This window comes from Ursus maritimus, unplaced genomic scaffold, assembly GCF_017311325.1.
Source record: "Ursus maritimus isolate PB19 unplaced genomic scaffold, ASM1731132v1 scaffold_17, whole genome shotgun sequence".
Lineage (NCBI taxonomy): Eukaryota > Metazoa > Chordata > Mammalia > Carnivora > Ursidae > Ursus > Ursus maritimus.
Genome location: NW_024424119.1, coordinates 52,204,953 through 52,232,202, shown reverse-complemented (window position 1 = coordinate 52,232,202; position 27,250 = coordinate 52,204,953). Strand labels below are relative to the sequence as shown.

The 27,250-nt window shown below is 47.3% G+C and overlaps 1 protein-coding gene across 1 annotated transcript in view; it reads right to left on the bottom strand.

Moving 5' to 3' along the window:
• GARNL3 (GTPase activating Rap/RanGAP domain like 3) overlaps positions 1-27,250 on the bottom strand; it is a 104,921-nt gene that overhangs the window by 23,967 nt on the left and 53,704 nt on the right. Inside the window, exons 8-20 of the mRNA XM_008698748.2 lie at positions 24,343-24,418; positions 23,560-23,658; positions 22,007-22,110; positions 18,085-18,193; positions 16,151-16,196; positions 15,199-15,305; positions 12,642-12,757; positions 10,699-10,803; positions 9,580-9,654; positions 6,115-6,226; positions 1,337-1,435; positions 879-995; positions 143-315 (exon numbers count right to left, since the gene is read on the bottom strand). Coding sequence (XP_008696970.1) covers positions 143-315; positions 879-995; positions 1,337-1,435; positions 6,115-6,226; positions 9,580-9,654; positions 10,699-10,803; positions 12,642-12,757; positions 15,199-15,305; positions 16,151-16,196; positions 18,085-18,193; positions 22,007-22,110; positions 23,560-23,658; positions 24,343-24,418 — 1,338 coding nt within the window. The remainder of the gene's footprint in view (positions 1-142; positions 316-878; positions 996-1,336; positions 1,436-6,114; positions 6,227-9,579; positions 9,655-10,698; positions 10,804-12,641; positions 12,758-15,198; positions 15,306-16,150; positions 16,197-18,084; positions 18,194-22,006; positions 22,111-23,559; positions 23,659-24,342; positions 24,419-27,250) is intronic.

Sequence of the window (27,250 nt, the reverse complement as noted above, 5' to 3'; positions counted from 1 at the left end):
CAGCAGGCGGGGGTCCCCCCCCCCACCCGCTGGGTACTGACCTGCGAGACAACCCCAGTGGGTGACTGACCCCGGGTGGAATGAGAGAGTCCGCCTCCCGACACCTTGGCCAGGAGAGAAGGGATCTGAAGAGCGGACCTACCCGGATGTACTGGAATTCCTCCACAGGGGACTCCGCCAGGGGAGACAGCAGGGAGATGCCGGCCACCCCGCCCGGCTTGGGTTTCCTCGTGATCAGGAGCAGTTTGTTCCGGATGGCGACGACTATCCTCAGCTCTCTGCTGTGGTGAGTGTTAATGGCATACAGGTGGCAGCCTGCGGAGAGACAGAAACGATGCTGAACACGTGACAGGGGCCTGGAAGCGCCCAGGCCTCGACAGTGTGGCAACACCTAAGGACCCTGGAAATTAAGCATAACCCAGGGGAGTGCCTGAGAACGTTGCGGCCACCAGGCAAACGGAGATGTGAAATACAAGTTAGGCTGAGTTTCAGGAAAATTAAGGAAGTCCTATTCCCTGTATTCTAGAGTTTGTGGTCTTAGCTTCACACCCATGACACCATATGAATTAAAGTGACAGGTGCGCGGAGCTCCAGGAACCAGAGGCTACAAGTCTCTCTTCGCAGATTTGTGAACAGAACTCAACTTACCTTCAAGCCTCGTCACGCCAGGCCTAGACTCTCCTCTAGCTCTCCACATGTTGGGCTACCTCTCAGGCTTCTCTCAGGGGAACAGTGATGCTATCTTGGTGATGTTTCCGAGTAAAAACCAAACCAATAAAATCAAATTCCCACGCATTTTTATTTCCAGTGAAATCTGGGCAGTCTGAGGAAAAAAAAGAATTGAACAGAAACCACCAAAATACGAAGACGGCGGTCACCTTTTGTTTTCTCCAGCTTGTTGTCCCTGCAGTCACACTTGCTCTTCACGGCCTGTTTGCCCTCGATGGCCTTGTGCACAGAGCTGAGCCTGAAGACAAAGAGGCGGGCATCTTTCCCTGGTGAGATAAAGAAGGTGCAGGAGGAGATGGCCGGGAAGACCGNATTGTGCAGGAAAGCAACTGCTACAGAACTAGGAGTTGAGGTGTTCTAGAACTGGGAAGAAACCCCACACTGCCTCCACCCAACAGTGCAATGAAGGCTGTGCCCCCCACCCTTCTCCCTCACCGACCCCCCTCAGAGAACAAAGGGCCCCCTGGGGACCCTGAGCACAGACCACCCACAAGGCAGTAGCTGGCATGACCCATGCGGTCAGACCACCGTGATCCTTGCGGTCGGCCACAGAAGGCTACCTGCTTCCCCCGCTCCCAGAGGACACCACCGGGAAGGGGAGTATCACCTTTGTCTGCTCTGAGGATCAGAAGGTCCAGAGTCTCGAGCACATGCATCTGCTTCACCGGCAGGGTTTTGTCAAACACGGGCACTGATGGAAGGTCATCTGGAAGAGGAGACATGGTTCCCAGAACTGAACCCAGCCCACGCTATAAAACGTGCCTGTGAGTGGTCCTGGACCCCAGTTCTCTCCAGGCAAAGAACGTCAGCTTCTAGAGCGTTCGTAAGGTCAAACACTATTCTCTCAGCCCACGGAGAAGGACTGACATTCCTTCCTCTCTATTGGAAGCAGAGCAGCAGGGCCTAGAAACCATATTCTTTTCTTCAGTATTCATCAAAGAAAACGCATCATCTCTCCAACCCAGCTTTTACTGGCGGTGTACCAAACGGTGGAACGGCAAGTTAAAAAAAAAAGGAAAAAAAAAAGCTCAGTCACTTCTCTTAAGTATTTTCTTATTTTTATGTAATCTTTGAAATTACATCACTTCTTAGATTATTTTGTGTATCTCTCCAGAAAGCAAAATTAAAATTTCCTTTTGTATTTGAAACAAATAGAAACACACCCTATTCCATGCCTGGATCCGTATCAACAAGAGTTTACCTCTACATTTTCAGTATCTCTCCACAGAGGAATATGAAATCTCCTTTTCAGACAAAAATAAGAGAAATGTAGACTAAGTTGCCCAAATAACAGGAAAAGCTAATTGTAATGAAAACATTCAGAAAAAGGTCAGGTAGATGGATGACGGAAGACACGGCAATGATATATGTAGGATTTGTTGTTGAGTTTACTTATTGGGCATTTAAATTGCTAGAAAATACCTTGTTCCTGGGGGTCCCCAGGACAGAGAGGGCCAAAAGAAATATTAAGGCTCTTTCATAAGCAAAGGGTCTGTTCTGAGCTTGACATAGAATCATCGCAAGGCAAAGAGGTCCTGGGATGGTGTAGACATTTCAGGCTGGATAAGTGGCGTATTCTGTATCGGTGTTTGTCTGACATTTCGGTCTTCAAGTGCTCTGTTGTGAGTCTGATTTTGTTTCTTTGGCTACAATTTAGGTGCATGGGGCCCTGAGGGTCTTGGCTCTTCTAGAAATCTGTCTGGTTGGTTCATTCCTCCCTGGATGGTGAGAGCAGAGCTTTCATTGTCTGGACAGGGTTGATAACTGCTTCACAGGGGAGGGCTCTCCTGCTCCTTGCAGGCCTGTGAAGGCTCTGGATTTGTGGGAGCACAGAGCCTGCTAAGCTTTTGTTAGACAGAGGGCTTTGCTCTAGCTGCCCTACGTTTATTGCTGCAAATGTAAATTCTATGCTAGCCCATCAAACCACTCTCCCTCCTCTACCCCAGGCCTCCATCAGCGTAACTGATTCTCAGGCTTTGTGCTTCTGTTGGGGGGAGACCTGAATTTTCAAAACATGGGATGATCACGCCAACACCCATCGTCGTACCTGACTATATAACTATGGTTATTTCATTTTTTTTTTTTAAGATTTCTTTGTTTATTCGACAGAGATAGAGACAGCCAGCGAGAGAGGGAACACAAGCAGGGGGAGTGGGAGAGGGAGAAGCAGGCTCATAGCGGAGGAGCCTGATGTGGGGCTCAATCCCATAACGCCGGGATCACGCCTTGAGCCGAAGGCAGACGCTTAACCGACTGAGCCACCCAGGCGCCCTGTTATTTCATTTTGTGAACAGCAGCTAACATACACGGAAGATATCCTGCATGCCAGGCCTCAGAGCTAAGCATTTCACGTGTTATTAACTGAAATGCCCCAATGACCCTCTTACGTAGGAACTTCTGATACTCCCATTTAACAGACGAGGACCTCAGGCTCAGAGGTGCTAATAACTTGTCCAGCGTCACGTCTTGAACATGTGGAACCCAGGTCCGTGTGGGGACGAAGCCTGGACTCTTAGCCTAAAAGCAGCACCGCACCCCCGTGGATGGATGGGGCCACCGTACAACCGTAAGGAATATTCATAAACAACAAAAGCGCTTCGTTTGACATTTAAGACAGAGGGCTACTGTGTAGCAGCCCACCTGTGTACAGAATAAATTAGCATTTATTCTCCATCAAATCTTTCTCAGGTGGCTGAACGGGTTTACATGCGGCACAGGAAGGGGGAGGAAGCAAGGATCTGAGGAAGTGACACGTGACTTTAATGACTCCTTCGTAGCAGTGTTTTCCTTCTTGTAATCTCTTTATGAAGCAGTGATCTTTTAGAGCTGGCTTTTCTATGCAAACCCAAAACAAATGCTCATGGCATCTTCCATCCGCACTTAGTCTCCCTTCAAAGTAGCTTTTGCTACACTTAGAATACAAAGGATCTTGAGTTTTAATAATGACCTTGACAGAAGCAGACTCTCAAGGGGGTAGGTCGAATGAAATTAGGCAGATGCTAATGGGATACAGTGGAACCCGGTCACTCATGGAAACGATTCATAATGTGATTAAGTATCAACAAGAAAAAGGTAAACAAAGAAATAATAAGAGCATTCTGGCTTCAAAGCACAATGAGGAATACAAAGAAAGCCCTAAGGGTTATTCTCTTCTTACACAAGCAGATAGGGTAGCAGAGCTGCAAACCCAGGGAAAGAAAACAATAATCTGAGAAGTAAATCCAAGCTCGTGGGGTTGTACATGGCTACCACCTGTGTTAGACGACTTCCCTCAAGTTGGAAGAAAAGAATTTCCTGGCACATCACGGGAATCCTTGTATTTAACACTTCCATTAAATTTTAGATCCATAAATATGAAAACTTCAGAAGGGGACTTGGTAATCTTGGTTTGGATTTTACATTTAAAAAAAACAGAAGCAACGCAAATAGAATTGTGTTGTTGTTTAGACAAGCCCTACAAAGAGCCATTATAAAGCATATTTTCTCGTTCCTAAAAAGAACAAACAGCTAGAATATAACTTCCTTTCGTTCAAAACATTTCTCATAATTATTTTCCCAGGACTGTATTTTTTTGAACCCTGTGTTAAGGTAAAGACAATAATACGGGTAGGGTTTAATTTGATTTTAATAAAATGTAGTTGGTTTAGTGACCAGAGTGCTGGATTAGGAATCACCTCTGGGTTCCAGATTCAGATGGGCCACTAACCAGCTGTGTGATCTTGGGCAAGACACATCATTTCTTTCGTTTCTTCATCCATAAAATGAAGAGATGAGACTAAAGGTCTAAAGTCTAAAGTTTTATTTTTAAATAAATTATTTTATTTGGTTACATTTTGGCAAAAATCTGTGGACTTTGTTACCTTTCTAGCGCATTCACAGGGATATCCTAAATATAGTAACTGTTGTTTACTAAGTTACTACTGTGTGCCAGACACTGACCTAAGCACTGAGCATGGGTACTCATAATCTCTACAATCCCTTCCTGGAGTTATGCTCATCATTCCCATTTTGTTTATTTTGTCTGTTTTCATTATTGTAAACTAGTTTTCAGCCGCTTAAAAAACTGCACCCCCTTCAGAGAAATCTGAAGCTCACAGAGGTTCAGTTTTCTTCAAGATCACAAAGATTCTCTAATTGTTCTGTGGTTTCTAAAATTATTTAATTTAAATTCTCAACTTGTAAATTTTAGATTATCTGCCTTTTAGTAAATAAATAGGTTATATATACAATTATATATGTGTGTGTATATATATAAATATACATACATTTAAATAATTATGTTATGGACACACGATGGAAACATACATCAAAAGTAACAGATGAAGTCAGAAATAAGTCCATTATAAGCCTGGTCCGCCTTTCTTGTTTCCCCACAGAAGCTACCTACTTCCACTTCCCAAGGGCCCGACGCATCGCAGGCACTTAGGAAACACACTGACCGGGTTGGAAGAGGAAGTGAAGGTTGTGGCCAAGGATGGGACGATGTCACAGTTTTAGGCCATTATGTCACTCTCAGTGGTGGAGTTTAGGAATTTCATAAAACATCAGTATGGTAACCGAGACTGGGCAGCCTGCGTCTGTGCCGTAGAGAATGTGTCTGTGGAAGACACTGTCTCTATGCCTACGCCTCCCTCTGAAGCCCCAGGAGACGACTTGCTACCAGTGTTTAGACCCTTTATCATTCATCAGGAGTCTGGAAAAATCCAAAGGGGCCTCCTCCTGGAAGGGACCACATAGTCCTGAGTCTAAATGAAATCCCCATCTGAAGGGGAAGTCTCCCAACAGCATTCTTGCCAAGGGCATGTCCCACTGCTGGCTCATCTGCGGTGACAGGGAACAGACCACCTCCCCAGGCACACTGATTGTCAAAAAGTGTGACTTTATATTAAGTTGAAATCTGTCCTCCCATCAAATCCTTCTCTTTTTATATGCAACAAAACCGGGTTATCTAAGATTCTTATTATTTGTTTTGGACACCAAATACTTTCTGAATCAGAAGCCTTAAAAAAGGGGGGGGGCATATCCCTGAGATAGGAGCTCCAAATAACAAGGGTGTCCTTGTTGATTTAAGGTAAAATGTTAGAATCATGATAAGTATTGGCCAAAACGGAGATTCTCTGTGCGGGTCATTTGACGTCCACGGACTAATCGGATTTGGGGAAGGCATGAACCTGTCAGGCACGACTCACCCTCCGGCTTGCTCGTTCAGAAAATACTCCCTCTGCTTGTCCTGAAAAGAAGGGGTTAATTTTGTAAGGAAGGGAAACTCTGCTAACCTCACTGCTGAGGACACATTTATTTAGAGAGCTGACGGGCTGTCACTCATCTTAGAAGTCCCACCAGTTACACGAACGAAGACATTTGAAGGAGCAGCTACTCACTAACCATCCACAAGCAAGACGCCAGCATCAGTGGAAACCAGCAGGGCCTGACCCCAGGGATCCGCACACACGGCTTCATGAGGGAAATTACTGCAGAAACACTGGGGCTCCCAAGGCTGCAAGGCAACAAAAGCATGGGGAAGTAAGTGCGCCAGAAGGAACACCCCGAGGCCCTAGGATGGAAATGTACAGAACGCCACTGGCGACCGCAACTCAGGAAGCTAAAGGGGCCTGCACTCAGTTTCTTTTTTCTTTTCTTTTTTCTCTTCTTTCTCTTTTCTTTCTTTTCCTTCCTTCCTTCCTTCCTTCCTTCCTTCCTTCCTTCCTTCCTCCTTTCCTTTCCTTTCCTTTCCTTTCCTTTCCTTTCCTTTCCTTTCCTTTCCTTTCCTTTCCTTTCCTTTCCTTTCCTTTCCTATCTTTCATTTTATTTTTAAGTAATCTTTACACCCAACATGGGGCACGAACTCATGACACCAAGATCGAGAGTTGCGCATTCCACCAACTGAGCCAGCCAGGAGCCCCTCAGTTACCTTTCTTAGGAAGAAAAGTCTCCTTTCAAATACATATGCAGTAGGAAAAGAGGGAAGTCACACGTTTCTGGCACCATGACCTGTCTCCATATGTAATAATCTTCCCTGGAGACAACAAAGCATTAGTAATGTCTTCTAAGCAAACATTTTTCCTTAATATCTGAAGTTGGACCAGTTGCTGCCTATTTTTTACAGACTTCACATGAACTCATCACCAAAGGAAGACCCACGTAGCTCTCCAAAAAAGTCAGATTTGTGTTGCTGAGTCAGTAAAATCATTAAGTCATGCACAATGCAAGAAGTTGATACAGCCTTAACATAAAAATGCTTATTGACTCACTTAAGGCTACAAAATCTTAGAGAAAAAAATAACATGTTTGTAAGAATATGGAAGGTGCTGCCTGAAACCTACTCATGCTCCCCGCACGATGTATTCATACCACCTGAACTCTTCCCCTTCGTCTTACGGTTGGTTCCGGAATCAGGGTTAGCCCTCCCTTACGGCTGCCCCCGAGCTGCGAGCTGCGTGGGATGCCTGGAGCTAGTAGCCTTGGCCTCAAAGGACAAAGACGTTTTTGGAATTCTCAGGGACAAGTCAAAGTTTTACATTTGTACCTTTACTCTCAATCAGACGTGCCCCCTGGGGGTGGTACAAGACCCTGTGTGCACATGAGTGTGTATGCACATGGGTGTGTGTGTGTGTGTGCACTGGGTGAGTGAGTCCATGTTTGCCTACTGAAAGTAGAAGGGGTGGCGATGAGGTCACCTTCCCTGGTGTCATCTGGGATGAGGGTAAATACTGTGTGTATTACTGCTCTCTTAGAAAAGTGTGCTGTCCCTTTAAGAAACTCACAAGCCTCAAAAGAAATCTTCTAATCTCTAAGATGAGGCTCAGGCCCTTCTGGAAAGATCACACAAAGAATCTGAAGACTTTTTACAACCTGGAAAGGGCTACACAAGTGCAGGCCATTAATTGGAATGGCATTTCCCTAAGATGATGTCTGGAAATTCCGACTTTGTGACTTATAGTGGGAGGATCTCAAGAAGCAAAACCACTATACATGCCAACTGGGAGAGAGACACAGACATCTGAGCATTAGGTAACACCAAGACATAAAAACCGACTTTTCATAACAAAATGTTCTCTGAATTTGGAACACTTATGCAGAATACAGGTTCTTAACCCAGAAGATCTGAGGGTCCTAGAGGATCCATAGAGAGCTTCAGGAGGGGTGTGAAGCCCTGAAATTGTATTCAAAATGTTGTGTACAAGTGCCACCTGTACATTTTTATGGGCTTGTGTGTTTGGGGGGGTGTCCGCTGCTTTCCTGGGTTCTCTAGGGGCCGGGGACTCCAGGTCGCCTGAGGACATCACGTAGGAAGTGTCAGCTATAGAAACTCAGACCTGGTCTCACAGAGGCTCCACTCTGAGGACTGATGACCTTTGCCACTGCATTGGACTCCCTTCTGCCATGTGAGCAGCTTGGTGCAGACTCTGCAGGGCAAAGATGTGGCCTAAGTGTAGGACTCCTTGCTGGAGCCTCTGAGAATGTTAACACAGCGCATGAACTGACGGATGCCTAGGAGGTTGACAAAGCCTTTTCTTTGGAAATAAAACACTCTTGGGAGCAGCATGTGGGACTCTGGCCTCTGCGGAGGCAGCTGCGTGGAAGTCCGTGGGGGCCTCTAGGTCAGTGTTTCTCCAAGGAAGGCCTGTGGCCCAATAGTAGGTTCTGAACGGATAGAAAAAATGGAAGTTCTTTCTTTGCTCTTCACTGGTGAACAAGTTACATTTCCACAGACTTTCATTTTTATGTATGCCTAAGAACTTCTTATCAAGAAGGTTACTAAATCCTGCTAGAATTTGGCATTTATAGAGCTTTTGGCAACACTGTGAATTCTACCATTCACACGAACAAGCCGATAGTGGGAATTTATGCAACCTTTGGAAAAGATGCTTTGCCATCAGTCTGGTCTAAATTGGTTGTGGTTTTCTAGCATCAGTTGTATTTTGAGCTCATCATTTCCCTGAAACCAGACTTTGAAGTGTATAGGTTCCGTAAGTCAGATACAAAGCATTTATACCTTTATCACTAGAGTAAATGCATTTGTAATTCTTTTGCTTTTATAACGGACACTTCTCTAGCGACGCACTGTCTGTGGGTTTGTTCCTTTTAACTAACTTTCACGTATTTGGAACACAGACATCATCAGGGACATAGAGATTTGTTTTACGATACAAAATCATGCAAATAGTAAGTTCCTATGCAACCAGTTTATTGTTCCTCTTCCTGATTACCACCTAGTTTTTTTTTCCCAAGGAAAGTGGGAACGAGAAGTAGATACATAGGCCACATAATTTCTGGGGTAACTGAATGAAGCAGTGGTTTCTCAGCTGTGGTCCTCTGACCAATGGCATCAGTATCGCCCGGGAACTCGTTAGAAATGCTGATTCTCAGGGCTCACCCCAGACCTACTGAATCAGAAATTCAAAAGGGGTGATTGTCATACACACAAAAGCTTGAGAAACACAGCCCTCGAGCTTTGTGGTGTGTGTCCAGGCACCCCACGAGAACTTGTCAGAAATGCACCACCGTGACTCCTCCACAGAGCCGTAGAATCAGAACGTGCATCTGGTTGGGACGTCCATACAGGCGATCTGCAGCACACGCGGCTTGAGGAGCCCTGCTCGGCCCGCCTGCCTGACCGGGGCTGCTCCCGAAGCTTGCTCCGCTTCAGCACGCAAAAGCACATGCATACTCCGGAAACTGGGGGCTCTCCCTAAATGCTACTCAACTTCCTCTGGGACTTTCCCTGGGGACCCTGCAACAGCCAAGCCCGTCTCCCTCCTGTCCCACAAATCTCTGTTGAAGAATTACGATAACGTCACTGACAAAAAAGGACATTCACAGATGAACTTAAGAGTATCATCGACTCACCTCTTTTTTACAGATCCCCGAAGCCACCAAGCTTGACGGAGCATCCCCTCTCACAATGGATTTCAGTTTTAGTGCCTTACAGAACAGAGATCTCTTTTAAAGTTTGTTACCAGGCAGTGAAAGAACAGCAGGCTCGACAATTGTGATTTGAAAAACATTTTTTTAAATAAAACAGGAGTAATTTTAGACTAAAGTTTCAGGTTCCCACACTGCCCTCTCGTTGAAGCCAAGGAATGCAGCCTACTGACAGCGTCCCAGCCCAAACGACCCCATCCTGTCATTTCAACTCATCAGTAGCTCAGTGCAGTGATTCCTACACGGGGAGGCTGAAAACATTCCCCAGTCCCTCCTCAAATTTGATGACTCAATCTCGGGAAGCAGAGTCCGGGTGCCTTTGAACAAGGACCCGCATCGGAGAGCCCCTGTCACACTGCACCTGTGTGGCGCAAAGTTACTTTTGCCCCTAAGCTTTCCTGGGTCACCCTGCTTGGTTCTCTCCTTTGGGTTGGAATCTGAGCCGCAGCTGGCAGCCCTCCTCCTTCTCCATGATGTGACAACGGATCAAGACAGAAAGCTGTGTCACCTCCCAAAACTGAGCCATAGGAACATCACGTGGGAGTGAGGAAAGCGGGAGAGATGTCCTCCGAAATCTGGAATAAGATGCTAGGTGGGAGGCGCCTAACTCTGAGGATTGTGCCCAAGCAGCAGGGTGGGAACTTGGGGCCTGGAGGACGCACCCCTCTGGGCTTACTTCTGCCAGGGGAGTTCGAGGTGCTTTTCCTACACGGGCTCCTCACTCTTCAGAAACCCCCCAGGAAGGAGGCAAATGGTACGTGCTCCCCTTACAAGAGGGAGCCCCGCCTGGGCCTCAAGGCCTCCTACTTGGAGGCAGCAGCACTCCCTCTTCGGCAGAAGGCTTTGCTCCCACTCCCACCCGCAGAGAACCCCGCTTGCGCAGTTATCAAAACCCTCACTCGTGGTTTCCACAGTAACCTTAAGAGGAATCACAGAGCTCCCACGGGAGTGCGCAGACAGGAAATTGCTCGCAGGCAGGCCATCTGGTGTGGATGGGGCTCACAACTGCACATTTTGCCAAAGAGGCTTCAGAAGAAAACCTACCTGTCCTATTCGAACAAACTCTGCCTGGCGGGCCTCCTCTTTCTTCCGTGCGGACTTGGGCGACTCTGGTAAGACGTCACTAAAAGATCGTCTATTGAGCATGTTCTAGAAAAAAAAAACAAGTTACGCGTTCCAAAATTGGTTGTTGAGTCTCATCCTGTGGCTTCTCCTAATGCACAGACCTATTTGTCCAAATGCTATTTCAACTTTCTGTACCCGGTCACTCTAGAAGTATCCATGGAGCGTCACTCATGGGCCAGGGTCTGTGCTAGATGCCGGGGGTAGAAGGCCAACAGCTGGAGAGCCGGTGCTTTGGAATCAGGCACCCCAGCAGCTCCAGGGCTTACTAGCTTCCAACAGCGTGATGGAGCCGCCACCCTGCACAGCTCCAGGGACGCTGTTCGCACAGAGCGCCCCCCTCCCCGGAACAAGGCGTACGGAATTCTATGTGACCCGTACCTCTGGAGCCATGCGACTCCGTGGCCCTTGCGGTAACAATGGGCAAGTGAGTTAACTTTGGAGTCTAGGCGTCTTTGCATGGCTAATACCCATCTCCTAGGCGTGTGATGAAGACTACACGAGGGGATGCGTGCAAGGCGCTGGGCACACGCTCAGTAAATGACAGTTCTCTCCCAGGGTATAGTCCGAGAACGTGCACACTCCTTCAGTCAGCAAGTCCTGACCGCACGCCCGCTACTCCGGCACATGTGGGGGGTGTGAAACACGGTCCCTGTCCTCGTGGAGCACAGTCTAATGGCCAGAAAGACTGAGGAACTGATTACACGATTGGCACATGGGAGAATGTCTATGAAGGGGACATACATACAGTATTGGAGAGCATCTAACAGGGGGACTTGGGTTCATCTGGGGGCTGGGGAAGGCCTGCCTCGGACAGCCATGCTGCAGCTAGGACCTGAGGGGCACTGTGTCCGTATCTCGGCACCCTCTCTGCACCCCTCCCTGACTTTAGGGGAAAAAAAGGAATGGACAGATTAGTGATTATGGCTTGCTCTTTAGTGCCCTGGGGTTAGTCTGGCCTAATCCCTGCGAGTAGTTAGGGTGTACCCGCCAGCCGGAAATCAAGGGGTACCCTATAAAATGGTGGTGGTCACTGTGCCCAAGGGAAAGGACCATATGAGCACCAGCTCATTATGATAGTTTTCATCTCTGCATGTAAGCACCTGACACCCAACTCCCCGTTTATTTACAAGCATCACTGGTAGTGCCTTCTGCTGGAGTTTAGGGATGCAAGGAGTCTAGGGGAGTCTCTCTACTTGTTCTGTGCTTCCCCGTCAAAGGCAGGAGATGCTTCTGAACAGCAATGCTTTCACTCTGCATTAAGAGCCCATGGCATCTGGTGACCTCACACTGAGTCTGGAGGCCTCCAAGGAGCCCGGGTGCCCCTCAAGGCACTGAGGCGGCGCTGGGTCTCATCAGTGTGGAGATACCTTCAGCCTAGGAAGCGTCTGGCACAAAGCAAATCTGCAGGAAGTGTAAATGCTTGTTTCAGGTGCCCAAAAATGGGGCTAGCCAGTAAATCCCCAGATATCCTTAAAAATCTCCCAGTCTCTCTCCAAAATTCCCACTCTTGCCTATCCATCAGCTCTGTGGCGCTGGTAATGTTGAGTAGTACCACCAAGGACAGCCACCCCAAAAAAGCACTCGTCAATGCTCCGGTGATTGCTGACTGATACCCATGCCCCCAGCCTGCACTTCCATTTCCGCGGGCCTGTGATTTCTGAAAATCACTTTCCTGCATATGGACATTCAACACTCTCTCGTGGCAACAATGAAAGAACGAACGTCAGCCCTGTGGCCACAGCCTGGCATTAACAGCAGAGATGGAGATGACTCCCCTGCTCTGCTAACCAGGACTCATCGCTAGGGCTTAGTTCTCCACTCAAACCCATGAGAAGGGAGGAAGACCACGGACCCAGGGTTACCTTGTGCAAATCTGGCATCAAATCCTGGTATAAAGATCGAATCAACATATCCAGAGTACGCCGACGTTTCTGGGCAAATGTTGGGGTTTCCAAAGTGGCTTTTTCACCATTAATTACTAAAATAAATCAAGTTATACAGGGAGTTACAAAAATTAACATGCTATTGAAGGATGTCCTTCTCAAGGAAATTCCCCACAGTGAATGCTATCCACTTCCCTAATACTGGTATTACCAGTGACAAGACCTTTCCTTCATGGAATAATGCTTAAAAACTCTCTAAATTTCTCTATACAAACCCAGAGTCCACAGGTATGCCTGTTTTACCTTTCCTGTTGGACTGTAAGCTTCCCGAGCAGAGGGTATATCTAATTACTTGAAGACCCAGTACATACCCAACCTGACCCCATCCACCATTCCTCCCATCCATCCATCCATCCATCCACCCACCTACCCACCTACCCAACCATCTAAACACACCCCTCCAACACATGGGCCAAACTACCAGGATGCCAGTCAACAGGATTAAACATATATTCGTTACATTTTGTTCAGAAAAGTAACAATTGCCTAACAAAGTACTAGGATCCTTACCCTAATGGGAGTTTCTTCTGGAAAAAAAAAAGCTGGTGGTTAGTGGACTGCAGACACCAAGAGTCAGTAAAGTGGACTGTGCAGCTCCACATTAGAGCACGGGACAGAAAGTGGGCCTTAGGGGGTTGGAGCTTGAAGTCAAGGGTTTGAACCCCAGCTGCGCTGCCACACACTCTTAAGTAAATTATTTAGCTTCTCGGGGCCTCATTTTTCACTCTGTAAAATGGATATAACCATATCTCCTTATAGGGTCATTGTAAGAATTTAAATGATGTAATACATACAAAGAGTTGGCACCATAGCAGGCATATCAAACGGAATAAATATGAACTGTTACTCTGCTCACAGGAAGGGCCAAAGGAAGGACAGTGCTCACAGACTGAAAAATGAACTTCTTGGGCTCAGGCATTTCCTAGATAGGATCTGAGTGCTGGGGGCAAACTGGGCTTGTTTGTGGCAAGACATCTCTTCAGGAATTTCAACTGCATGCCTTTAAGGCATGCCTACTATCTTCTCTAATTCTGTGACCGGGAATTTTTTGTTTGAGGATATTTTCTCCTTAGTACTCCAGGGCGCGGGGGGGAGGGGGGGACCCTTTAAAATGACCCGTTTCAGCCAAATAAGGGGAAAAGGTCAAAAATTTTGTTGGAATGCCATTTCCTGTTATCGTGGAGTTTCCTGCTTGGCCTTCTTCCTCCCTCCTGCTGCATCCACTTTGAATTCAAAGACACTTTGGATCCCTTGGCTTCTACCTTTTCTCTCAGTCCAGCAACCCCTCCTGGTCCATCCTGGCCCCAAGCTCCATCCCTTCATCACCCCCTCTTCACAGCCCATAGCCTGGGTTCTTCCACTATATTGACTGTGCATGTTTTCAACTGTAGATCGAGCCTTCGCTTCATTCCACCCAAGCGTCCGGGGGTGGGGGGGGGCTGCTCCAAGTCCTCTGCTGACTGGCTCCATTTAAATCAGCAGGTACACTAGGAGGCTGGGTTCTGAGGTTGTGAGTCGGCTTTAATCGTGATTCAAGGACTCCATGCCTGCAGGGGCCACTTCCCTGCTATAGGCTCTCTGCAAAGACTGCTTACTTCCGGACCCCTGCCCCCACCACTTCCAAGACCCTCCCCATTTCTAGCTGCTAAACCCGCTCTCTGTTGCTGGCTCTTTGTTTCAGGTCTGTTTCTTGTTCTTCACCTGATCCTCTGGAATGAAACACTTGAAACCCCCCCCCCCCCCATTTTAAGACGCAGGCAATTTCACATACAATTTCGGATCTCTGTCTTGTTTGGAAAACTTGGACTATCTGGTAGCACTGGGCGCATGCTCCTGAATGGGGTTTGCAAGCTGAACTTGCAGCTGTAATAACCAAGGGCTGCTCCGGGGAGGGATGCAGCCGAGCTCTTGTGGTTCAGAAGATGGGGGCACAGGGTCAGGTATTTGGGTATTACTGGTGGAGCTAAAATGTATACTCACCAGCTAACAAAGCCTGGATGGTCAGGTTCTGCACTGTCACACCCATATTCTCTCTGTTGGTCTGTCTTCTCCTCCTCCCCCCACAGTAGCTAACAACTCCCCTTTCCCTAAGTACATACCCACATAACCACCCTTTGTCCCACCTGCTTCCCACTCTCCGACAAAGACACAGATACACACATAGCCAGAGATTCAGAAATGGCTATAGCAGAACCCTGGGCAGCAAGGCAAATTTGAGGCCCCCTGTATCATGAGCAGGTGAGAGTAGATAAACTTCAAGGCAGGTGGGCAGCGTAGTAGGTACAGACTGGGACACAGGAGCAGACCTACATAACACAACCAGAAAACTGCATGTTTCACATGAAGAATTAACAGAACGTGGAATGGGATCAATGCTTAAACGATGAGATTTTTCTTATACGGCATCCTCGAAGAATCTGAAGAAATGTATTCTGATGTAGAACAAGTTGCAAAAAATTTCAAAATAGAAACTTACATTTCACTAGCAAAAAGTCCCTGAATTCCTGGTGGTCTGTAAACACCGGTGGGGATGGTAAGGGGGGGCCAAAGAGTGGTACGCTTTCTTCTGAAAATATTTTCAGCCTATGTAGAGAACATTTCAGAATTATTTGGTTTTTCTTCAAAGATCACTAATATTCAGACCTTAAAATTGTTCAGTTGCCTATGTGATATGTCAAGAATATTCATTCCATAGGAGGAGTGCCGTCTCTAGGCTGCCAGAGGCTCAGCCACTATGCAGCTCTCCCATGAGCGTTAGGGTAGAGGTTACGTCTTTCTGCATCCTTCTTGGTCCAACCTACCAAGCTGTGGGCAAGGTCAGGAACCCTGGGAATAATAGCAAAGGCCACCATTGAGCACCCTGCGTATACCAGGCAGCATACTTGGTATTTTAAGACATAGCATCAACCAATTCTCATCAACCTGCCCAGGTAGTAGCATTACCTTCATTCTGTCCTATGGATGAGGTCTGCAACTCTGAGAAGTAAACTTTTTTCTTTTCAAAACCACAAAGTTAATAAGTGACAGGGCTGGGATTCCAACCCAAATCTTTTTGGCTCAAAGTTCATGCTCTTTTCACAACATCATAATACCCTTTTAACAGATTCATTTTTGAGAACAGAGGGATACATGGGCCAGGACGTAGCCTAGGAAAGGGGGTACTCTAGTCAAGACCAAATATGGCAAATTTGTGCCCATTTTAGAGTATAATACAATTCCAAACTGACACTTGGGTCTGTTGCACAGGGAAACACTATATGGAACAAGCTTTTCCCAAAGAGATGACAGCTTTGAAGAAAGTTCTACTGGGTGAGGACACTCTTGTCGAACTGGTCAACAAACACGTGCATCCAGTCATCAAATGAATGCCAAATTCACAAGTAAACGTGAGAATGAGAACAAGCAACTGAGAGGAAGTCATCACCTACCTGTAATTGTCATTTTGTTGATCATACCTCACTAAGGCAAAAATATCTGTGGTGATGGTTAAGGAAATTAATCAACAACCCCAACGCTCACTGTCAATGGCTTGTGCCTTGAACGCCCTTGTGCGGAATCATCCCAGACCTGCACGTTGTGCTCAGGGCATCTGTCACTCTTAGGTTGAAATAGAGCCTTGACGTCTTTAAAAGAGTCCGCTCAGGAAGACAGAAGCTCAACTCTATGTGCTCATCCTTTGGGGAAAGAGTTTAGTCTCTCAGTCTGTCAGAAAAGCAATATAAATACGGCTATTTTGCAGGTAAGCAGCCAAGAAAGCAAAAAGAGCAATTCCTTTGCTTGCAAATACAAAACATCCCAATATGAAATTAGACATACATTTCCTCTCACCCAGTTTGAAAATAAAAGCAATTTAAATGTTTCCACTGCACACCTTCCCTCTCCTTCTGGCTTTGATGGACAAAACAAACCAAAACAAACCAATGCGGCTGGTGGCAGCCTCTCAGCAGAATCTCCTTGTCTCGTGTCAGGTGCGCGGAGTCTAAAATGGTTCCATGCTTTGTCCAGCTTTCTTGCTCCTCTTCCGCCTCCTCCCCTGCCAGCTCCCACCTGCAGCTTTCCTCTGCTAGGGCTAAAAGGCCATCGGTCCCTCAAAGCATTTCCATTCCTGGACTCAGAGGAAAGAATCTGCATTAACTCTCTGCCTGCCCCTTTCCAGAAACAAATGTGTCAAGCCCCAAATCTAGAAGTTACAACGCAAGGAAATTCTAAAAATGATGACTACCTCTTGGTCGCTTAAAGAGCCACCTCCCTCGCCCCCCTGCATGGTACCTGGAGAAAACTTCTATTTTACAAGTACAACTGCTGCAGGAAAGGGGAAATAGTGGCCCTAAATCCCAGTGAATGGAACAAGATATCACTTGACGAGCAGGGATGGCAGCAAAAACCACTATCATTGAAGGGTAGGTGCATCTATGTTTTCTTCCCTGCTCTCCTGGAAGAAATGTGGCCGTTCCCCGCTTTTAAAAACTTACACACTGTATTGTTAGGTTATAGTAAACAAGTCAAATCATGCAGAGCCATCTACTTCCAGATGCGACAGGTCACAGTGGTCCTTCTCCCAACATTTTTACTGGAGTCTCCAGGGAACATGAATAGCTAGACCAGAACTTATTCTGAAAATGCCTATTAGCTGAATTTCATTTACTATGTACAACCTGCGGAAGTACCACCTTTGGGTCTCATGTTGTGGCCCGTGACCCAAAGCAACAGGGCCATGATGGCGTCTGTTGGGCTGGCCAAGCTCATGTCCTGGGTCTATCTGACTGAGCTGAGCTTGGACATTACAGAGAATTTCAGCAGGACTCTGCCAGCAGTATAAGCTAAGCAGAAGGAAAAGCGAATAGAAATATGATTGATTCCATCATCTCTTAAATTTCAGGAGGCGGGAATGCACTAGTTATCTCCAGGGTTTAGAATCAACAAAGAAACATTATTTTGGCTCTTTATTTTAACTGGCAAATTTTTATTTAACTAAATTTAACTGAATTCTAATAACTTCAGTTCAATTCAAATTTTTATTTAAAGTAGATTTCTCAGAGGGTTCACTACCTATGATTCTAGTTCATTTACTACTGATGGATCGTAGGGAGTTTCCCTTACTTCAAAGACTACCCAAGGAAAGGAAAGATATTCTAGAAGCCAAGAATTCTCTAAGAATGAATCCATCCATTATTCCAATGGATGGAGAAAGATGGGGGCAGAATTACCCCAAGGGAAAAATCCCGAATGGTGGCTCTAAAAATCTAGCAATGCAAAACAACTACGACAAGCAAGTCAACTGTCAGATTTGTGCTGAGAGTCATTTTAGTGCCATGAGGCTGACCAACAGCTCACTAAACTCATTCACAAAGGTCCAGGATACGTGTAAAGTGGGAGCGGATCATGGAAGGCTTAAAGGCAGGAGAAGGCTCCTCTCCCTCCTGGAACACAATGGTGACGATGTCATTTCCAATGTGGCGCTTCCTCTCCACCTGGACGTAAGCATAAGTAACATCACCAAGGAGGTCACTCAAACACGGCAGATTCACAGGGTTAAAACACTACCACAATACGGCAAACCGCGATGATCACGGAGCCCTATACTTCCGCCATCTTAGACTTCTTACCTCCCGTGTTTTACCAGCCCCACGTCCGGGCTCTCCTATCCATCTCCTCCGCTCCCTGCCCAATGAAGATCTGCGTCTCCTCTTGTCTCCCCTTCTGCAGCAGCCCCCTAACTCGCCTCCTTGCCTCCACTTTCTCCCATTTTGCTGTTCTAATTGTGTCCACCTTCACTCCGACTTCATCTCCCTAGCCTGGCATTCAAGGCCCCCAGACAAGAGGCATTGCGTCAGAATTCCCTGGGGATGGGGCTCAAACATGAATATGTTTATAAAGGCCTTAGCCGGTTCTGAAAGATGCGCTTGGTGAGGACAATGGGCTTACCTAATCTGACCTCAGCTGACCTTTCAAAAATGATCTCCTAGATCTGTGGTCAGCACATTTTTTTCTCTGCAGGGCCAGACAGTACCTAGTTTCAGCTTTGCAGAGCATACTGCTGGTTTACAACCAGGAGTTCTGCTGTCATCGTACAAAAGCAGCTACGGGCAATACATAAATGGCTAGGTGTGGCTGTGTTCCAATAACACTTTCTTTAACAAAACAGGCAGTATGTGAGATTTAGCCCATGCTCCATGGTTTGCCAAGCCCTGTCCGAGACCTTTGCTTAACTGGCCAAACAGAATGATTCACTGTCCGTGGATCCCCGATGTGTCCCCTCTTCTAGACCGTAAGCCCCCAGAGAACAGGATCCCTGTCTGATTCATATTCGATATTATTCCCTTTTTGCAAATGCAAATGCAGAAATGAAGGTGTCGAGATGTTCTAATAACTTCAGTTCAACTTAACTCAGAAAGTCACTATTTTTGGCACTGACTTCTTAGCTGCGACACCGAAAGCACCCCCAGCAAAAGGAAAAATGAGATAAACTGGACTACCTCAAGACTGAAAGCTTTTGTGCATTAAAGGGCACTACTGACAAGAACGGGAGAAGGACTTTGCAGACCACGTATCTGATAAGGGGTCATACCCAGAATATCTAAAGCGCGGCTGCAACTCAACAACAACAAGCCAAGTAACGTGATTAAAACACGGGCACCGGAGTTGAATAAACATTTCTCCAAAGACGATGTGATAAATGCATGAAAAGATGCTCCAAACTGCTGATCAAAGCCGCAGTGAGCCGCCACTTCACACCCATTAGGAGAGCTATTCCAAAATAAAACAAAACCATGAAAATACAAAAAGCCCGGTAATAACAAGTGCTGTCGAGGATGTGGGGAAAGTGGAACTCTCACACGTGGCTGGTGGGAATGCAGAATGGGGCGGCTGCTGTGGAGAAGGGTATGCTGGCTCCCCAAACATTTAAACACAGGGCTACCACATGACCCAGCAATTCCTCTGAGATAAGAAACTCCGCAGGAGAGTCGGAGTTCAGTTTTGGACCTGTTAGGCTTGAGGTGTCTAGCCCAGGAAGGTGTTGAGAGGAAGGCTGCACACCTGGGTCTGGACTTCTGGAGGGAGGTCTGGCCGGACAAGGAAATTTAGGTGGCATAGAAAAGCTCTCTAAAGCCCTGAGACAGGGGGAGATCACTGAGGGAATGAATGGGTAGGAGGGGGAGACGAGAGGGCCAAGAACCGTGCCCTGGGCCAGGCAAAGCTCCCCACGTGCGCCAAGATCGTAGAGCTAGTTCTGGCCGAGCTAGAACTGGGCCCAGACAGGCGGTTCCCAGAGACTGTGCTTTCACCCGGTACTAGATGCCGCCCTCAGGCCCTGGAGCTGGGGGACAGGCGATGTTAATCGGGGGGACATCACAGGGTGTTTGGAGGAAGGTGAGGTCCCAGAGAGGCATATATCAACACCCCCCCCCCCATTAAGGTTTGGTTCAGCGACAGAGAAGAGAGGTGGAGTCTACAAACTCTGTGAGAATTGGCTTCTTTATGTCAGATTTGGGATATGGCTCAGACCGTTCCACTCATGTTCTAGATGTTAGGAGGTCAATGAGCACCAAGATTTTATGAGCCAGGCTGGCCTCTGTCTTTCTGTCTGTTACGCTGAGCCCCGAGGTACGGAGAGGGGCTCACGGTCAGGGGTCCTTCTCTGCTCTGCCCTGCCGGGGACACTGAAGGTTCACTAGCGTCCTGCGTTTGTCTCTCTGCCCACCTGAACGATCTCCCGGTGACAGAGACAGCCGGTGCCGGGCCAGCGGAGGGCCCAAGCGCTACACACAGAGACACCCAAGATGTTAAGAACACCAGGGTCCATCGGGGGACGTTTCACTGCTGACCTTAACAAACGGACAGCCCCTCAGAGATAAGGTTAACGACTTCTGAGTTGGGCAAAGGTTGAGCTGTCACATTCTTTCCTCCTGCCTCTCTGGCTAATGCCCCATCTGTCACGAGACATGGGCAGTTTTGGTGATTGTACAGGGCTGAAAAGGTTGGAGTGGGAGGAGGAGGAGGATTGTAAAACATTTCCGTGGAAGTTCTGTGATGTTACTGTTGAGCTGTAAGGGGTCAATACCATTTATGATGACTGGGAAGGTCAGCTCGACCCCTCTTCTGCCCATGATCCTAAGATCCCAAGAGATCCAGCTCCTGCGGTAATTTAGGTGGTCTCTGCTGTGCAAAGGAGGACGCCTTGCAGGAAGTGACCTCAGCCACTAAGCAGTCTTCCTGGGCCGGGGCACCTCCTGTTTCCACCTGACTTTTCCCAGAGCGAGCTCTCTACAACCAGAACAAGCTTACAGACTCCGGTGGGTCCCCACTGCCTGCAGGACAAACCCGCCAACTCCATACTCCAGGCCCCAAACCGTCCAACAGGGCCACCTCCTCCTGCCCCTCCCTGCCACATCCCCGAAGCACCTTGATCTCTCTCAACTGGAACGCCGCATCTTAGCGCGCTGGTCGGCATTGTGTCCTTCCCCCTTACTGAAGTCTTATTGAAATAAGAATTATAGGGTGCTCAGAGAAAAAGCCTTCTTGGCCCCTCACGTCCCCTCTTTAGGTTCCCGTTTCTCGCAAATCTTTGCTGGCCCACTGTCCATTCATGTTTGTGGTATTTATTCAAACAGATGCCTTCAATGTATAAAAAAGGGATAAGAAACTAATAAAAAGTTAAGTGGAACCCCCCCCAATCCTTCAAAAACCAGCAGCATGTATCTTTGTTAGGTCTGAATTCCCACAAGTTGGAAAGTTTTCTCCTGGAAATGGCCAGTCTCTGGGGTAAGTGAGGAGTGTCTCAGGTAGGTTTTCCCCCAACATGACACGGCGCATGCGGACACAGCAGGCGCTAACCACCTGCGTTCACCTGAAACATGCCTGCCAACCATCGCTCACGGTCTGCTTATTTCAATTCCTGGGGAGTCTCTGGTGAGATACCAGGCACATGGGGAGAAGTCACACAGCGAAGGCAACACCCATGCAAAGCAGTTTCTTGAGTTTATAAAACCACACTCACGCATGCAAATACGTACACACGTTCACACACAGCCACGCATGGGCACTGTTATCGCCGATCCTTTATCTAAGGGGACAGCATCCGTGAGGATGGTTCTTCCCGAGGCTGCTGAGAGTCCAGATATACAGACTGTAAACGATATCCCTACATTGGTACCCGAGGTTCAGCTCGTATACGAACACACACAGTTTCTAATCCTATGAAATCAGAGCGACAATGTTTTCTCCACATTTCGGTCACTATTTGACGGTTTGCATCTTCTCAAAGAGCCTGTGTTCACACGTACCTGCTGTTTGTTCTCTTTGGAATATGGCAACATGGTGGAAACGTGGAACATGATCTCATGCCCTTGGTATACAGTATAAACTGACTGTATCCCTGTGGTGTCATCTGGAAGATACAAACACGCATTTAGTAGGTGCAGAGAATTCTGAGACTCTGAGGAAATAAAGGCTTTATTTGCAGGCTAGGTGAATACAGCATACAGTTAGTACATTCCCAAAGATCATTCTGGATTATCCACCTGAGCGGAAACAACGGAATGGCTCACTTTCCAACTGATACAAGGCTCCTGCCCACATGGAGAGCCCTCTTCCTCCCCGCTCTGAGCTCGCTTGCTATCTGATTCACATAGAAGGCTGGGCTAAAAAGGAGAATGCTCTCGAATTCCTTGCCTTCCAGGTATTCCTGGTGTACAGGACAAAATTAACACAAGATGACGTCCAAATAATTATCATGTCCATAAAACAAAGCAAGTACGCTCCCTGGCAGGTGGTATGGCGGCTGAACGCATGGGCTCTGGAGTGAGGCAGACCTTTTGACGAGTCACCACACCTTTCTTGGAGCCTCAGTTTCTTAATTTGAAAATGGGGATAAAATTAGTATCTAACTCCTAGGGATGTGTACAAGATTCTATTTGTAAAGTGCTTGGCAGGGTGCCTGGCCAGAGCGGGGGTCAGCGGATAGTGGTTGTGACGGTGACAGAGAGGCTGAGTATTGGCAATGGGGCTGGGGACCTCGCAAGCCTTGCAAGCTCACCACGTGCTCATGCACCTTGCTGGACCGTTCCCCACACTGCGGCTAGCAAGTTCGGCTCCAAGGTGCAATCTCATCCCACCACACTGCTACTTAAATCCGTTCATGACATCCGATTCCATTTACCATAAAATCCAAAATTATTCATGTGATCTCAAACTCCTTGTGGGATTGCCCCTTTCTCTTCTCCGGTCCCTCTGCCATAAAGATGTTCTCTTAGTTTCTAGAACATATCAGGTTCTCTCCCGACTCAGGGACTTCATAAATGTTCTCTCACTTAGAATTCTCTTCCCCCCTCAGGACTCCGATTACTGTTTCTCATCATTCCCTCGGGGAAGCCTTCTCTTATCCCCCAGATTAGACAAAATGCTCCCATGGCACTCTGTACTTTTGTTGTTGTTGTTGTTTCTCCAAGTTACTAAGGTATTTGGTAATTATCTGTGTAATGTCTGTGCTATCCCCTGGACTATAAGCTCCTAGAAAGGCAGGGACCATGGTGGTTTATCCGCTGCTACGTCCCGGGAGCCTCGCACAGCCCCGGCACACAGAGGCGCTCGACAGTAAGTATTCACGGGCAGACCATGGTCTGCCACACCGAGGGACTGGGAGCGCTGACTTGGTCTTGCAAAACTCAATGGAGCCCCCAAACGTGCCCAGCCACCCTGCGTCAGACTGGGTGTGAAGCCCTTCTCATCCCTCCCAGTCCATCCGTGCCCCCAGCTTGGGTTTAAATCCAAATACAGATCAGACTGGCTGCTAGAAGTTATACAAATGACAACAGAAGAGATCAGGAAGCGAGCTTACTTTTGGTGTCCAGACCGCCGCGGTAGCCCGTCCAGCCCTTTAGGGTGATTTTGTCACCCAGAAGATTTAAAAATTTTTGAAAAGCGTCACTTCCAATTTCTGTAGGAAGAGGTAAAGTGTGAAGAAAGTACAGAATCAGCACGTCTTCATTTCCTAACTGCACTGCAATCACTCGAACATGAGCGAGGAGGCTCTGTAGATGTGTGAGGTGGGCGAACAGAACAGAGAGGTCACGCTTCCTTCCCGGAGACCACGCAGGAGATGCCACAGTTCCCAGGACTCCGAGGACAGGACAAGCACAGAACCAGACTGACCCACCTTCCTGCTGCCACACTGGGATCACAAGGGTTTAGTACTGCTGAACGAAAACACTGTTACTGCTTCTATTGATAATGAACATATCTAACGTGAAAGGTGCAAGAACAGGAAAACGGCACCATTTGATCATTCTCCCAACCATAAAAATCAGAGAAAGACCTTCCTCCGCTACCGGGACTAGGATGTAGAACTGAATTCTTCACATCCCACGTTATTATCCGGTTAGACTCCCTCTCTGGCGCCAGTGCCTGGTACAAGTTTGGTGACCAATAAATATTTGTTGAAGGAGTGAAACTGGGCAACTCCTGCCCTACAAAGTTTACTCGAAAATTTACTGTACAATCCATAGAGCAACTGGCTGTTTCTTTGTGTTAAGGACTCCGACTCAACAGGTAAGTTCCGTTTGGACCGTCAAGACAGCAACCAGGCAGAACAGGGTGTCAGCACAAATTAGGGGACACTTACCATTACTGAGCATCTCATCATCTGTGAGCTGCCCGTCTTTGGCAAAGAGAACCCCAAACTTGAAATTCACAGAGCCCTTACAAGAAGACAACAAAAGGTGTTGAATGTAAACTTTATCATCAGAACATATACAGTTACAAGGTGTGCTGTTCGTTAGGAAAACCTCAGGGACCAGGATGGACATTTGAGGCATCATTTCCTCTCCTCCGTCTCAACTTTGACCAATATTAACAAGATCATTCCTTTATTTCTATAGGTTTTGATAGCTTACGGTTGAAACTCTTTGTTTTTGTGTGAGTTAATTAATTGTAACTTCATTACTAACAGCTTCTGCAGGATGCCGGGTCCATTCTGTGGCAAACCACTGCTCAAAGAGCCAGCAGGAGCGCACAGGTCTGGTGCCATGTTCTGATCAGTTAACACAGGAGAGCTCAGTATAATTCAAAACTGAACACAACAATCTTCAGCTGATATCCTGTGGGGTCTTAGCAACAGACATGGAAAATGTAGGCAATTTATTCTAAAAGCCTGTTTTCTCCAATTCTTAAAGATATTTAATCTCAAGAAGTCACAAAACAGATGTGTGGGGGAGGGGGAAGAAAATCAAGAAGTAGCTAGTACAAATGTTCACTCTACTACCCTTGACTTTACTTTTTATTTTTTTTTAAGATTTTATTTATTTGACAGAGAGAGAGACAGCCAGTGAGAGAGGGAACACAAGCAGGGGGACTGGGAGAGGGAGAAGAAGGCTTCCCGCTGAGCGGGGAGCCCGATGCAGGGCTCAATCCCAGAACCCCGGGATCATGACCTGAGCTGAAGGCAGACGCTTAATGACTGAGCCACCCAGGCGCCCCTACCCTCGACTTTAAACACTGGATTAAAATCTGCTCCTGTGGGGATAATAAATACCAAATGCAAGACGACAGGTTCTGTAGGAAGAGAGAGGAAAGAGATTAGGTAGCTCAACAGTACTTTCAATATTTTTTTCCTTAAGCTGGATAACCAGTTTATAGGTCTTCATAATATTATTCTCCATTTTTTTGTATATCTGAAGTATTTCATAATAAAATAAAACCTGAGGTTGAAGAGAATCAACTTTTGCAAGGCCATCTGATGCAGCACTAAATGGGGGAAGTCTTAGTGGTCAATCAAGGGGTAGGCTAGGAACAAAGGTGATTAAAGCATTGGCCATTGCGTCATAGGCTGGGCGCGGGCAGTCAAGACTGAATGCTGGGATTCAGGACAGCTGGATCTGGGAGAATTGAGACTCTGAAAATCCAGGGGTCCAAGGCTTTGCTTCTAAGCATTTTTCTGTCCCCAACACACCTGAGAGACAGATGCACACCCATCAGCAAGAGTGGTTTTCTATCTAGAGAGCTCACAGGGAGAACGGGTCCAGGCCGAGCCCTTACCTGGGACCCCTCCACAGCTGCCTCTATGGTGGACTCTTTCCCATCACGCAGGCCTCAGCTCAAACGGCCGTTTCCAGAGAGGCCTTCCCTGACTTCCCACAGAAAGTCATCCTCCCCCACTGTTACTCTCTGCCATAGCCCTTTATTTTCTTAGCACTATCCATACTCTGTAATTCTTTTTCTTTTTTTTAAAGATTATTTATTTGGAGGGGCACCTGGGTGGCACAGCGGTTAAGCGTCTGCCTTCGGCTCAGGGCGTGATCCTGGCGTTCTGGGATCGAGCGCCACATCAGGCTCCTCTGCTATGAGCCTGCTTCTTCCTCTCCCACTCCCCCTGCCTGTGTTCCCTCTCTCGCTGGCTGTCTCTATCTCTGTCGAATAAATAAATAAAATCTTAAAAAAAAAAAAAGATTATTTATTTGACAGAGAGAGAGAGAGAGAACGTGCACGCACAAGCAGGGGGAGCAGCAGGTAGAGGGACAGGGAGAAGCAGGCTCCCCAATGAGCAGGGAGCCTGATGTGGGGCTCGATCCCAGGACCCTGAGATCATGACCTGAGCTGAAACCAAGAGTTGGATGCTTAGCTGACTGAGCCACCCAGGCGCCCAAGCGCATTTCTGTATTTTTCAAATGTCTGTCAGAAATGTGTCTTACTTCCATTTTTTGCCTTCTACAAATCATACATGGAGTTCATGAAATCTGTCGCCACAAGCGTGATTCCTAAGTGGATAACATACAGATAAAATCGGGGATGTCTCTGCCGCCGCTCCGCAGCAGCCCACCCTACACCCCCGCTGCCTTGCACAAAGTAACTCCCGCCAACAACCTGGGGCACGTTATTTCAGCTCCTTTGCATGTCCATCGACGTGTTTGGGAATCGGCTGAGATGTCACTGCCTCAGACAAACCTCCTTTTTCGATGTCAAAAACCTACTCCTTCCTGTGTCGCCTACCTTATTTTCCTCCCAGCTCTTGGGGCTATCCGTGTTACCGGGTTTATGTCTGCTCATCTGTGTGGTTTGTCTTGCCCCCCTAGATTGTAAGCTCCACGAAGGGACCTTGTCTTGCTCGTCGATGTATTCCTAATGCCGCAAACAGCACATGGTAGGAGCTCAGGAAAGATTTGTGGAATCAGTGAATGAATGAGTAAATGACTGAATATACACATGTGTGTTTACCAAAACAACTGGGAATATACTGTAGGTATTGCCCTGTGAATTGCTCCCACCTCCACCCCCCGGAATGTTACGTCGTGGAAAACTTTCCATGCCAGTAAATGAAGGTCCACCTCATTCTTTTCAGTGGCATCATTAGTTTTCACAATTCATTCAATCAGTACATCATCCACTTATTCAACCACCAGATACTTCCTTTGTGCCCTCTCTCTGCACTGCTCTAGGATCGAGGGATACAGCCGGGAATAAACTGAATAAGCCCCCCCCCCCTGCTCTCATGCTGCTCACATTCTCGGGAGGGCAACAGATACAGAGCCAGTCAA